The sequence below is a fragment of the Dipteris shenzhenensis genome, chromosome 30 (genome assembly GCF_047967505.1).
Source record: "Dipteris shenzhenensis isolate YYH24624 ecotype China chromosome 30, Dip_SZ_1.0, whole genome shotgun sequence".
Classification (NCBI taxonomy): Eukaryota; Viridiplantae; Streptophyta; class Polypodiopsida; order Gleicheniales; family Dipteridaceae; genus Dipteris; species Dipteris shenzhenensis.
The window spans coordinates 24,451,716-24,465,761 of NC_141625.1; the positions used below are offsets into that span (position 1 = coordinate 24,451,716).

At 44.3% G+C, this 14,046-nt stretch overlaps 1 protein-coding gene across 1 annotated transcript in view; it reads right to left on the minus strand.

Moving 5' to 3' along the window:
- LOC147881874 (uncharacterized) overlaps positions 1 to 10,435 on the minus strand; it is a 37,562-nt gene extending 27,127 nt beyond the window's left edge. The window contains exons 1-3 of the mRNA XM_087401776.1: positions 10,278 to 10,435; positions 3,904 to 4,485; positions 3,609 to 3,821 (exon numbers count right to left, since the gene is read on the minus strand). Of these exons, the coding sequence (XP_087257902.1) occupies positions 3,609 to 3,821; positions 3,904 to 4,485; positions 10,278 to 10,283 (801 nt within the window). The 5' untranslated portion in view covers positions 10,284 to 10,435. The remainder of the gene's footprint in view (positions 1 to 3,608; positions 3,822 to 3,903; positions 4,486 to 10,277) is intronic.
- Positions 10,436 to 14,046: the final 3,611 nt, after the last annotated feature.

The following is a 14,046-nucleotide window of genomic DNA, read 5'->3' on the forward strand; positions in this document are numbered from 1 at the left end:
CATTGACAGATATAAGGCCAGGCTGGTTGCTAAGGGCTATGCTCAGAAAAAGGGCATAGATTATGAGGAGACATTTGCTCCTACATCCCGGATGACCACCATCCGATCAGTAATTGCAATGGCTGCACATTTTGAGTGGAATGTTTATCAGTTGGACATAAAAACAGCCTTCTTAAATGGGGACTTGCTGGAAGAGGTGTATGTCAAACCACCTCCGGGCTTTGAAATTACAGCAAATGCACTTCAAGTATGCAAGCTCAATAAAGCTTTATATGGGCTGAAACAGGCCCCTCGTGCATGGTATGCCAAGATACATGCCTTTTTGACCAGCAAGGGGCTGCATAATAGTCCTACTAAGAGCACCCTCTACATCAAGATGGATGGGGGGGAAATCTTAGTCATCCTTCTTTATGTCGATGACTTACTGCTCACAGGGTCCAATGAAGAAAAAATTGCAGATTTCAAAGCTGATTTGCAGACCAACTTTGACATGTCAGATTTGGGGCTGCTTCACTTTTATTTGGGGATCCAATTCTCTCATGAGAGACGTGGCACTGTTATGTCTCAGTCCAAGTATGTTCAGAAACTCTTGGACAGATTTAACATGCAAGAGTGTAAGCCCATATCCACTCCTATGGAGCCGGGGCTGAAACTCACAATGCATGATGCAGGAGAATCAGTTGATGCCACACTTTACAGTCAGGCTGTTGGATGCCTCATATATCTCTGCAACACTAAACCTGATATTCAGTTTGCAGTATCTCAGGTGAGCAGGTACATGCACAGCCCAAAAACTATGCATTGGCAGGCAGTTAAGCGCATCTTCCGTTATTTGCAGGGCACAAAGTCTTTTGGCTTACTATTTCCCAAGGGGGGTGACTTGCAGATGCATGCCTACAGTGATTCAGATTGGGCTGGTGATTATGACACTAGGCAGTCCACTAGTGGCAATTGTTTCTTTTTGGGTAAATCTTGTATTTCATGGCTGAGCAAGAAACAATCTACAGTGGCTACCTCATCATGTGAAGCTGAGTACAGGGCAGCTTTCACAGCAACAGTTGAATGTGTCTGGCTGCGACGTCTATTTGCTTATCTTCGTCTGTCTTTGGAGGGTCCCTCTCCAATTCTCACTGATAGTCAGAGTGCCATTGCAGTGGCAAAGAATCCAGTGTTTCATGCTCGCACGAAACACATCGAGGTTCACTATCACTACGTCAGAGAGAAGTTGCATGCAGGAGAGTTCAGTATGATCTTTGTGCCCACACATGACAACGTTGCAGATATTTTCACCAAAGCACTACCACGTGAAAAGTTTGAGGCATTTCGCAGTGCCCTGAACTTATATCCGTCTGGTGATTGATCAGCCTTGTACATGACATTGGCACTGCAGGGGGGTGTTAGAATTATAGATATAATTCAGCAGTGACCAATGTAATATAATAAGCTAGTTAGGGGCATTTTTCCCTCTTTAAGAGGTTTTTCCCCCTAACTGCAGTTAGTTCACTAACTATGGTTAGTGACTAATAAGGTTTTGTCACTAGGACAAAACCTTATCTTTTCTTTCAGTGTGTTGTACTCTCACTCTCTTCTATTGCAACTAAGCTTTCAGCTTCCAAGCTTCCAGCTCTCTCACTCTCTCTTGCTCTCTCTCTCACTCTCTCTTGCTCTCTCTCACACTCTATTTCTCACACCCACGAGGCCTCCCACGTACATTAATACATCTTTCTTTCTTTCTTTCTTTCTCTACCCCTTATCTTTCTCTCTCTCTCTTTCCCCTTCCCCTCTCTTTCTCCCCCATCTCTCTCTCCCTCTTGCTATTCTATCCCCCTTCCTCCAAATCTGCCCTACCTCTTTTCTACAAAGATTGTGGTTGATACAGTATGGTATGCACGCATATCCGCGTGGTTTGCCAGTCATGATATTCAAAATGGGCCGGCTTTCTCATTTTCAGTACAACATGGATGCACCACCCAAGTTGATCCTACAAGATGGGATTAACTGTATCATATGGTTGGGTCTCCTCCAACTCCATACGTCTCAGGCTTGGGGAGGGGCCCAGGAGCTCCCCCACCAAGATCCAGTTCTATCATGATCACTTCCTAAGAGTTTTTGAGGATGGACTCATCATCAGACCCTAGTACCTCAAGGATCGAGGAGTTTCACAGGCACTCAGGATTGCCATTGGACAGATGCGAGTCTCATCCCATCAGCTGATGATTGAGGCAGGGAGAGCTACACTCATACCTAGAGAGCAGCGGATCTATAGGCTATGCATGCTCGGGGAGGTCGAGACAAAGAAGCATTTCTTATGTGTCTACCCAACCTACTGTGAAATCCAAGGATGATACCACTGCCTTTATCAGGAGGGACACGTCTTCAGTCCACTCTTACAATTGATCCACTTCCATGACCACGTCTGCATTGGGCTCTATCTAATTGAGATGTGATGACACAGAAGAGATTCTATTGCAACAGATCAAAGAGCAGCACGATGTGACCGCGCAGCAAGAGGCTGAGGTAGACCAAGCACAATGACATGTCATAGACGTCTATGCTTTTGAGTCAACTCCAGGACAATGTGGGACGGAGGAAGAGGAGCTAGCTGATATGAGGGCAATGTGGGTCAGCAGAGAAACTCAATGTGACGCTGTCAAGCGAGGGACGCAGAGACAACACACGACACGGAGAGTGACCATAGCCCGGCCTATCTCAGCTCTCCTTAGAGGAGATCGCCAGAGAAGAGGCACAAGAGTCAACGCGACGCTGCCGAGGAGGGATGCAAAGACCATACATGACACGAAGAGTGACCATAGCACACACGATCGAGGTCCAGCCTATCTCAGCTCTCCTTAGATATTGCCAGAGACGAGGCAGCATTCTTGACATAGCCCATCAAATACAGAGATCGAGGAGACCATGTCCTTTGCCACAGCAAGAGAGCTCAACAAAGGCAACTGTGGGATAACTTTGCAGCCCATCACACAGCACCATGGCGCCGGGTTTGCATCTGAGTTTCGTTTGAGCTCGAGCTCTTTAGCTTAGCTTAGCATAGCACTCAGCAAGGGCCCTAGCGCGCCCTTTGCTTCAGCCCACTGAGGCTTGTATGAGTTCTATTCTCTTGATGTACTTTGTCCCATAGACCCGCAAGGCCTCCCGAGGACATTAATATACCTTTATTTCTTTTTCTTTCTTTCTCAGCACCTAAGGCCCTCCTATATTCACATACATTTGAGCCATGTACGCACCCAAATATCACACCATGAGGGGCTTGGCCAAACATGCCAACAATAAAGAGTTTTCTACCTTAATCCATTCTTGTTCAACAAGTCTCCCACTGCATAGTTGTGTACATGGCATATGCAAGATAAGTAGCCCTACTTCTCATGCATGTTACACATTCTATCATCATAAACATACCTAAAGAAAAATTGCAAACCAAGTCAAAATACTATGAACTTTTTTCATTAATTTCTTATACAATATCCTTGGCAAAACAATACTATGAAAACAAATGAAAGTTTCACTAATTATCTGACAATACTATTGAGTAAAAAAGCTTCACTCACTATTTGACATGAAAACTTTTCTAGGACCATGTGAAAACTCACCTTTTTCTTGCGCACCATAGGAACATGAGAAAAGCTTGGATTATACAAATCTTCATCTGGTTGCTTGGGAGACACTGGCTGCACTGAGGTCTTCGCTACAGACTTGGACTTCTTCTCATTCCTTGCCCTATTAAATATTACTGTGAACCCCTCTCCAGATGAAGCATCACTAGGATCCCAATCACCAAACCTTGGCAAAACAGCTTGTTCTGCCTGATAATCACGCCACAATAAATCAACATCACATCAAGAAGAAATATGCAACTACACATCAAGAACCTTGATTAAGACCCACCCCATCAGCTGTTCTGGAACTTTCTGAGCTTCGCTGAGACCTGGCAATTTTCGCAGGTGCCAAATTAACTTCATCTGACTTTCTATGCACGCTTCTGTCTTGTCCACTTGAGATTGTTGATCTGCTGCCTACTTTTTCTTGGAAGGCTTCATGTAATGAACCAGAATCAGCACTTGTTCCAGAGGGTGGAATCCATGAACTGCCAACAGGCCTACTTTTGGACTGATGCATAGAGTCGTCCTGCAAGTGAGTAGAAGCTGGCTGTCCCATTGACAGTCTACCAGCAGAAGAAGCATTCACATTGTGTGAATCCAGCTCGCTCTCTCCAGAACCCTTACTTCCCATTCCTGGTCTTTTATCATGATACGTCTGAGATGCTCTTGGGCCATGCATATCAGGCGCATTGAACTTTTGATGAAGAGATGCAGCATTTCTGTCCTCCAAATTGTGATAGCCAACAGTTTGTTTGGAGCTAAACAAATTCCTCTCTTTCTCTGCTCGTGCTGTATCAAATACTATGCTGTAGGACAGATCTTCATTACTATCCCATTCCCCAAATGTTGGAACAACATTTTGTGGCCACTGCAAGGCAACCAAAGAGCCAAAACAGTTACTATCACTGCAGTACTATAGAAAGAAAATGCATTAAATGGTCGGTGGTGGCTATGCCATATGCATATTTTCTGTGCATTTGTCTAGAGGTGTGATGGTGTGCATTGGATGAATGTTAGGATTCCCTCTTGAATGTAAAGTGGCGTCTCCCAAAGCATATAGTGTTCTCTCTATACAACTCTCAGGTACTTAGGTTCTCTCTATAAGTATCTTTAACGAGGGTGAACTGTCCATGAGCTATTAGATTAGCTTGCTTTGTCGTTTCACTCTTCCCTGTTACATTTAAAAACGAGCTTTGCATGCACATGTGAGAGGAGACTATAAGGAGATACTCGGATTCAAAGTTTGGTGTCAAAGTGAAGGGGAAGGGGATCAACATAAGAGTAGACTGTGAGGAGATATTTGGAATCAACATTTGGATCGTTTGTAATTCTTGCATTAGTAATACAAGAATAAGAAAGCACTGGTTCTTCACTGTTGTGAAGTGTAGAGCACCTACATCAACACCAGCAGACAATTACTTTGCTACTAGTGATGGTATTTGTAGAAGATCTTGATTTCACTCTTCAGCATAAGGTGGGACAGGTACAGATCATGCAGAATATGCTTTTGTCAAGGAACATCCAATTTTGTCCAATGGGGACAATCGCTTCAGTCTCCCGGCTCATTCTTGGTAGGTGACAATATTGGAGCATAACCATGGAATTTCAGATTTGCCCTTTGGTCATCATAACAGGAGTCCCACAGTAAACTCACAGTGGTTCAGGATTGTAGTAAAACTTCGACACAAATGTCTTGGAGACTACAAATTGTTTTCGTAGCAGTATCTCAGCTGGCAAGCTGCAATGCCAGTTATCTATCAGAAGTTTCCATGGGTTATTGCAGACCATCATGTTCTGCTTCATGACCGAGTCCTTGCAACAGGAAAATCTACAGTTTAAGCAATTGTGCTTGCTAGCGTCAATTCTTACACTGTAATCATCACGGCAATCTTAGCAGAGACTCTTGTTGCTCAAGGAAAACAAGAAGCAAAACATAGATATGACATGCAGCTAAAACTTTTGGCTGGCAGCAGAGATGCATCTCGGCTCATCTACAATCTTCTGCAACTCGTGACTCTACCAGTACATTTTTTCAGTACAAAAGCAGAGCTCAGCTTAGATTGTCATGACACCATCAAAGTTCGTTGGCGTTTTTCAAGAATCTTTGATCGGCAACAACAAAATGAGAGTTTTCATGAATTATCATCACACCATCACAGTCCCTGGCATTTTTCAGGAGCTTGCTATCTGCAAAACAAAGAAGCCTATAAATGAAGTGATTGAAGAAAGTTTGTGGCCTTGTTGCAGACGCTCCTCAGCAGTGACCAAGAATGTGTTTTCTGAGCGCTTGATGCGCTGCTCTTTTCTTTGTAAACAGCAGTCATTCCTTGATTGTATGTATTGTGCAATAGCTTAACTGTGTTACATTAGTATGTGTCTGTCATATATCCACTGTACAGCTGCATAGCAGCTCATGGTTTTCTTGAATCTTCTAATGTTGTATCACGGTCGGCTTTTTTTCCAGACTGTGAAGGAAACATGGTGTGTGTGTGTGTGTGTGTGTGTGTGTGTGTGTGTGTGTGAGAGAGAGAGAGAGAGGAAATGATACTCAAATTTAGACACCATAAAAGGCTCTCATTCATTCATCATCATCAATAAGACAAGTGAAGTACAAGCCTTTATAGGCTAGACACACACACACTAGCACAAAGTGCATATGGGATAACTCCCAAGATGACACGTGGCACTCACATCAAACCTCTACTAGATCTCCTAGTACAACACATCACACAACACACTCTTTGGCTATGAGACCCAATACGTAAGGAGTAGACCGATCCCCCCTCCACCGCAATACTGCAAAGAGCAAGTCCAACTTTCCAACACCTCCCGTGTGATAGTGACTTCTCAATCAGCTTGCCACCGGCAAGAGTAGACCATCACTCATCACCCCCCTTACTCTGAACTGGGTGGTCAATACCATCATACCAAATCATTTTTGGGGACAACCCAGGGAAGAGTACCTTTATTGACTCCAAATACATTCATTTTAGAGGGACTACTCAAGACTGAGAACCTTTTATTGGCTCAACACAAAAGGACTATTAGCACTAAACATCATCTACCACCTCAAAGAGGGATAGATCATCCAATAAACCAGATAAAGCTTAAGCCACAGGTCCAATAGATGTGACGAATAGATTCTGGAGCTTGTCCAACATCTCCTTGGCTGAACTATTGAGGTCAAGATGATGAAGCAGATTGTCAGCCAGCCTCAAACCAATAAGCGGCAGTGCCTTGTCATTCCTCACATCCCAAGTTGTGACTTCTGCTGATGGGTCTTCACCACGAGGACAAGTCTCCATGTGTGCAAACCGAGGTAGCAAACTTGCAGCACCAGATGAAGAACCAGCAAGTGTGGCCTCTGGTCTAGGACTCCAAAACACAATAGGAGGCTTCACGTATGCAAGAGGGCAGATATAGGTGGCTGGTGATGCTCCAAATACAAACCCTAATGAAAACACAGCAAGAATGTGCTCCGAAATGCAGAACTGAACCAGAAAAGGAGCTCTTGTGGTCGTTGTGACTGCTTGAAATGCTGCAGCAGGTCTGAAATATGCAAGGCAGCACAGCAGGACAGCTCCAAATTGATGTAGCAGGTCACCAAGCTGAAAAAACGGCTGCTGTGGAAATAGCTCGACAGTAGCTCTGTTGAAGGCGGTTATGCAGCAGCAGCTCAGAAACCCTGATTTCGGCGATGGAGAGCTCCAAAACATCCTTGGGGAACCACACAAGCAGGCGCCTCTTGCAGGAAGTGCCGACCAGCAAACAAAGAGGGAGCCAAGGGCCTAGCTACAGCTCCAAGAGAGCTTGAATGAAGGCGGCTATGAAGGCAGGCTGTGGAGAGGCAAAAACAGAAGCACATGGCTGAAAGGAGGCAGAATAGAGGCGAAACGAGCTAGCTGAGAGGAGGAGACAGCATAAGCAAAATTAGGGCTAGGGGTGAAAGGATGATGACATGGCAGGGCAGATTAGGGCAGGGCTAACCTGCTCTGATACCATGAAGGAAGCATGGTGTGCGAAAGAGAGAGAGAGAGAGAGAGAGAGAGAGAGAGAGGCTAGGGACAGAGGAAATGATACTCACCAGAGTAACATGCAGGAGGTTCGGCCAGAGGAGACAGCCAGATTCCAGGCTGGTTCAGGGCTATTTTGAGGTCTGTTTGACCCACGATCCACCACCCCAGGTGCCACCTATGCCAGGGCTGGGTTGCGGGCAAACCAGGCCTTCAGCCCGGTCAGGTTAACTCGACCAGACCTGACCCTGCTAGATCGAGTTAGGCCAACCTATGGGTCAGGCCTGCATAAGCAGGTCAACTGCAGGGCTAGGGTCCTATTTATAGGCCCCTCCCCTCCCCACTTTCTCAGCATTATTGCAAAGTTTTTTTCCAGATTATGGGTGTCGAAGTTGTGAGAAGTGCAGCGGAACTGAATACAAATGGAGAGAGCAAACCAAACAACACACACCGAACTGAAAGGACAGAGGCCAAAACCCCCTGAACTGCTAGGGGAAAACCTCTGCTGAAAGATGCACAACTTGTGCTACAAGAGATGAACAACTGAGGGAGGGGGGCATATAAATAGGCACCACCCCGCCCCCCCCCAATCGGCTGGTCTATTTAGGGCCGCCCCCCCTACTGCATATAGGAGCTGTCACGCAGTCCTATAAGGGACTGTACCCCTGCCTCTAGGGCTGACTGAGCTGCTCCAAGGGGCCGACCCCCTCCTGCCCTATAAAAGGGCTGCTGCACAGCCATATAGGGGCTGACCCCCTCCTCAAGCAGGATGACCAAAGCCTTGGTTGGCCCACCTCTGCTCATACAAAGGCCTCCACAGGGCGGGTCTACAGCTCCAAGGGTGGCCACACAAGCCCCCAACACTGGCCTGGCTAAGGCGCCACAGAGGGGCTGCCATGCGATGACCGTCGACCACCAGGCCACAGCAGAGCCCTAATCAGAGCCGTATCTGGCCATACCCTCCTGGGGACACCTCACAACAGTGCACCAGCATAGCAGCCTAAACCTAGATGAATCCAAGAACATTCCCAAACTCATCCTCTAAAAACACAACATAGTGCAGTTTCAATCTCACGATAGTCACTCATAAGATTGAAAACCATAAACTCCATCATGCATAGCAGGGACTAGCTACTATGGCATCCCCACTGACGTCATCAGCGCCCAACAGTGGGTGTAGACCATAGTATAAAAGCATGCTCTCACACGTACAAATCCACACACCCACACATACTTGAGCATCCATTCATACAAAGTCTTCGTACTGAGTTTATGTCGGCACTCCGGAGGTGAAGGGCAAACTCAACCATGACGAAGGCTAGCACTAAAGGAGAAGGCTAATCAAAAAGTAGTCCAAATCTCTTCATTCAAGCTACAACTGCTTGTGAAGTCTAAACGATTTCATTTTAGTCTCTCCCAAACGAGCCTCTAAATCTAAATCTAGCTGATAGGGCAACGCACCATTTAAGATAGAAAGAATTATTGCAATACCAGCAGGCCGCAACTTGGACGAAAACTTCACAAGGTGAAATTTGCATGTCCGCTAATACGGAAGAAGCATATACCTAGATGAATCCAAGAACATTCCCAAACTCATCCTCTAAAAACACAACATAGTGCAGTTTCAATCTCATGATAGTCACTCATAAGATTGAAAACCATAAACTCCATCATGCATAGCAGGGACTAGCTACTATGACATCCCCACTAACGTCATGAGCGCCCAACAGTGGGTGTAGACCATAGTATAAAAGCATGCTCTCACACATACAAATCCACACACCCACACATACTTAAGCATCCATTTATACAAAGTCTTCGTACTAAGTTTCTATCGGCACTCCGGAGGTGAAGGGCAAACTCAACCATGACGAAGGCTAGCACTAAAGGAGAAGGCTAACCATCTTGTACTTTATTGACACTAAGCAAGCCTCATTACGAAGGTCTTGGGGCTCTTCTCACACGACAATAGATGGCCATGCTTAAAAAGGCTTTTCGACGTCCATTACACGTTGATAAATAGCTCCTTCAGACCGGATTTAGCATAGATCTTGTGAGTTGCATGTGCCCACCTTATTGTCTGCAAAAGTACGACTTCTCGAGTAACTTCCGTGGAAAGAGGTTAAATCGCCCGAACAATGTCCCTCAAAAAGAAGTTTAAGTCCTCCCAAAATCATTACAACTACCTGAAGCTTAGAAAAGTATTCCCTCATGAAGGAATGTTGCACAACCGCCTCTTTGGCCAGATGTCGAGACATCCCATTTTAAATATACTGACTTTGCTATTACAATTAGATCTTATCTTTAAAGGATTGGCTACTAGGGCTAGATAACAGTGAACAAGAAGCGCAGCTACTTCCATATATTCGCAAAGACGTCCAGCTGCGCCAGTCCGCATTACTATACGTGCTATACGACTTAACACGCATGGAAAACCCAGGTGGAAGCATCAGGAACAGCGAATCTGAGAGTCTGATCCAAGTGATTCCGTCGAAGACAAGTAGAAGTTAAGAGACTACAGACGAGCCCGATCGAATGTAGGGCGGAAAAGCGCATGAAACAAGGATGATTTATAGATCAAAAGAATGGGTAAGAAGAAACTGCGATACAAAGATCAGAGATGGAGAAAGGACAGAGAGGGACGAACCGGCATAGCTATGGAGGAGCTCGAGAGAGTGTCGAAAAGGAACAAATGCTTGTTTCTTGGGGAGTTTGTTGACGGCAAAGTCGCGTTGTATTTCTTTTTAATGGGTCTTCCAGGTCAAATGGTTTCTTATGATTTTTTGCCCCTCGAAAGGGACCCAGTAGAAGAAGGGGTTGTGTGCCTCGACCAAGTCAGAGGGCTTTTTGTCCTTGCTAAGGGTCTATGGAGAGTCTTTTCTCGGACTAAGGCTTTCGTAAAGGGATGTGAGTGTTTTTGAAGTTCATTGTTAAGAAGTTAGCTCATTTGGTCAAGTTGACCATGTTAATGGGTGGTTAGGGGTGGGTTTAGACCACCCGCCTAAAAACTCTAATCAAGTTCATTGTTAAGAAGCTAGTTCATTTGGTCAAGTTGACCATGTTAATGGCTGTTTAAGGGTGGGTTCAAACCACCCGCCTGCCCAAGAACAGAGAAAAATTCTACGACTAGGTGCAGGCAAGTGTGGTGTCCACACCACCTGGAGGAAAACATTTAAACATGAGCTGCACATTTATTACATCAATGAGTGATTGGTTGAGTGGAAAAAGGGGGCCACTATCAACCTGTTGGTGCACGTTCAATACCCACTAAAAACACTTCGTAGGGCTATGGGCTGCAGTTGGTCGCTTGTGGCATCTCCAATCTACCACTCATTTTGATTCGTTCACCTAGGAGGACGCACCTTCCCACCAGACTCTGAGAGAGTTTGGGCGGGTGGTTTGAACCCCCCCCTTAGTGTTAGGATTAGTGGTAGTTTAGGTCATTGTAATAAATTTTCAGTTTAGGCTTTTGCCTTTTTGTGAGGGTCCTAATGATTTTGTCACTTTGTGTGGGTTAAGTTTTTGTCCTTAGATGAGAGTTAGTGAATTATTTAGTCATTTAGCTCCATGATATCACCTTAATGTAAAATGAGGATCTCTTGCCAAAATGGCGACGTCCTTGCTCATATTTAATGGCCTATCCCCCCTTTTATCTTTTTTCTCTCCTCTCTTTTCACTCATGTACCTTTCCCCATATTCATTCACCCTTACCTGCATTTTTCTCTTTCCCTTTCATATACCCTTAGTTTCCCTTTTATACTTTATTGGAAAATTTTATTGTATTATTTATGTGAGCTACTTTACATTTTCTCTAAATGGGGACTTAGTGATTGTGCTACCAAGGCCGTAGTGGTGACTCTATCATAGATACCTCTCAGAGACCACCATAATCAACAAATCTACAAACCATGATGGACTACTTTTAGTTCAACTTAGAAGTCAAAGAACCAACTAACGTCACCCACTCCATGGACAACTCCTCCAATCGCTATATGGTTGGCCCATTCCATCTCCTTCAAGCGCTACACCAATCACACACTATTGACATAAATTAGCAACTTGATGACCATCAGTTGGTGATTCACCACAACCGACGGCCATCCTCTAATATCATCTACCCCCACCCGCCCGGTGTGGTCTCAACCCACCCTTAGGAAAACAAAATGCAGTACATTCATTGGGCATGCCTGGTCGCAAATAGTACTATTTCAAAATCTACCACATGAAATTGAAGATCAGTGCCCCTAGAAGCTCATCACTAGCCCTTCATTCAAAACTCCACTAAAACACACCAAACTGGCAATAAACTTGGTATAATCACCAAACGGTGAGCCCCCTTGCAAACTCTACAATCCAAAACCAGAACATGGACTCGGCATCACCAACCCTTGCATTCAAAACTCCATGTGCTTTTTGTGGTCGGCACCAAATGCCCACCAGTGTTTATCTACACAAGGTGGGAATCCCACTAAGGCCCTACCTATTGGAATGCCATTGTCAGTGTAAGTCTTAGTATCCATTATGCATAAATGTATGCAATGCAAATGGGAAGGTCAAGTGCACGAAAAAATATATTTTTTTGAGCCTTGAAAATTAAAGGTCAAAATATAAAAGTCTTTAAAAGTTATAATAATACTGGGATTTATAACCAAATATGAAAATCCAAGAATTTTTAATTTCAAGTAGGGATTTTTAATGCTCAACCAGGTTTCATGAGCACTAGGGAAGGTGGGTGTGTGTGTGTGCGTGCGCGTGTGCATGCGTGTGCATGTGTGTGTGTGCATGTGGATGTGTGTGGTGTGTGTGCGTGTGTGCACACGCATGCATGTGTGTGTATATACATGCATGCATACGTGTGTGTGTGTGTGTGTGTGTGTGTGTGTGTGTGTGTGTGTGTAGAAGATATTTACAATACCCCTTTCCATAGGGAAGAGTAGACAATTTAGAGTAGGAATGAGAGATGTTTAATAGATAAACTTTGAAATAAACATCCACTAAAAATGAAGTAGCATCACTAGAGGGTGAACAATTTGTTCTACTTAAGAAAGAGGAAATGTGAGTAGTAGAGCTTTGATATGTTGTTGGCAGCATCACTTTTATTAAAGAGAGGAGTCTGCCTACCTGCCACCATCCAACAAGAAAAACGGTGAGAACCAGCTTTAACTTAAGTTGGGAAGATAGGTGTCATAACCACCCCTCCCTTGTTATCGGGGTCACAATAAATTTAACACTTAGCCTCAGACTAATCAAGTTTAATGAGCACTTACAAGTGTAAAGTTTAATTAAAGTAACTTTTAGGAAAAGAAAGGGGAATGAAGAATAAGGAGATTAAAGTGAGCATCTAATCACACTAAGATTAGTACAAGAGATGGTAAGCACATAAATGTATATAAAAAGGTTGTGAAGAGAATAATTTTGAACATGGAAAAATTAAAGGAAGGAGGTGGATCACAAAGGGAAGAATTTTTTAGAAAATGATAAGGGGATGTTGTAAGGGGAGATTGTGAAAACAAGGGGAGAAAGCAAAAGGGGAAAAAATCACCAGTAGAATTTAGAGATACAGAGGGGAGAGAAGAAGAAGGTGAGGGGAATGATAAGAAGGATTTAATTAAAAAGGTCAGGAAATTAAAAAGTTGTTAATAAAGAGGCTTTAATAAATGTAAGGTTTTAGAGACGTAAAACAAAATTTAGGAGGTTTATAAGGGAAACTAAGAGGTGGGGGGGAGGGGGGGGTTTAATTAAAAAAGAAAAAGAAAAAGGGAATGGAATAATGGAGAACTGGTGAGGAAAAATGGTCAATGAACCACATAGAAAAGGGGGGAGAGTGAGTAGTAAAGTATGAGGGTGACCTGTGAGTCCATCACGGGATTGAGAAGATGAAAGGTGCACAAGGTACGAGGCACGGGTCACGTGCGTGTAACAGTCCCACAAAATGTTCACACTCCACAAGTCTACAACCCACTAAGTTAAGCGGGTGCAGTAAGGAGCAGACCTCTGTGGACTACTATAGTAACTCCTAAGGCTTGTTGAGAGTTCACGCTCAACATCATGTGATCATGTGTGCATAGCACCATCACGTGATCATATGTGCATAGCACTAACCTTATAGAGTGCTATAAAGCAAAGGGTTAGATCCCCTAACCCGAACCCTAAAAGGGTTTGTATATATTCTATTCTTTCAACTAAATCTAGTGTACAGTTAGTCATTTGTGGTGTGCTCTCTAGCTGTGCCCTCTCTCCTCATCTCCACTCTTCTCCTCTCCCCTCTTCATATTTTGTCATGGTATCAGAGCTTCCTTGTCTTCCGCTGAGACATTGAGATTCTTGAGAGTGTGAGAGAGATTGTGAGATTGAGAGTTCTCTTGAGTGATTGTGAGATTCTTCCCTTCACTTGAGAGAAATTTCTGTTCATGTGA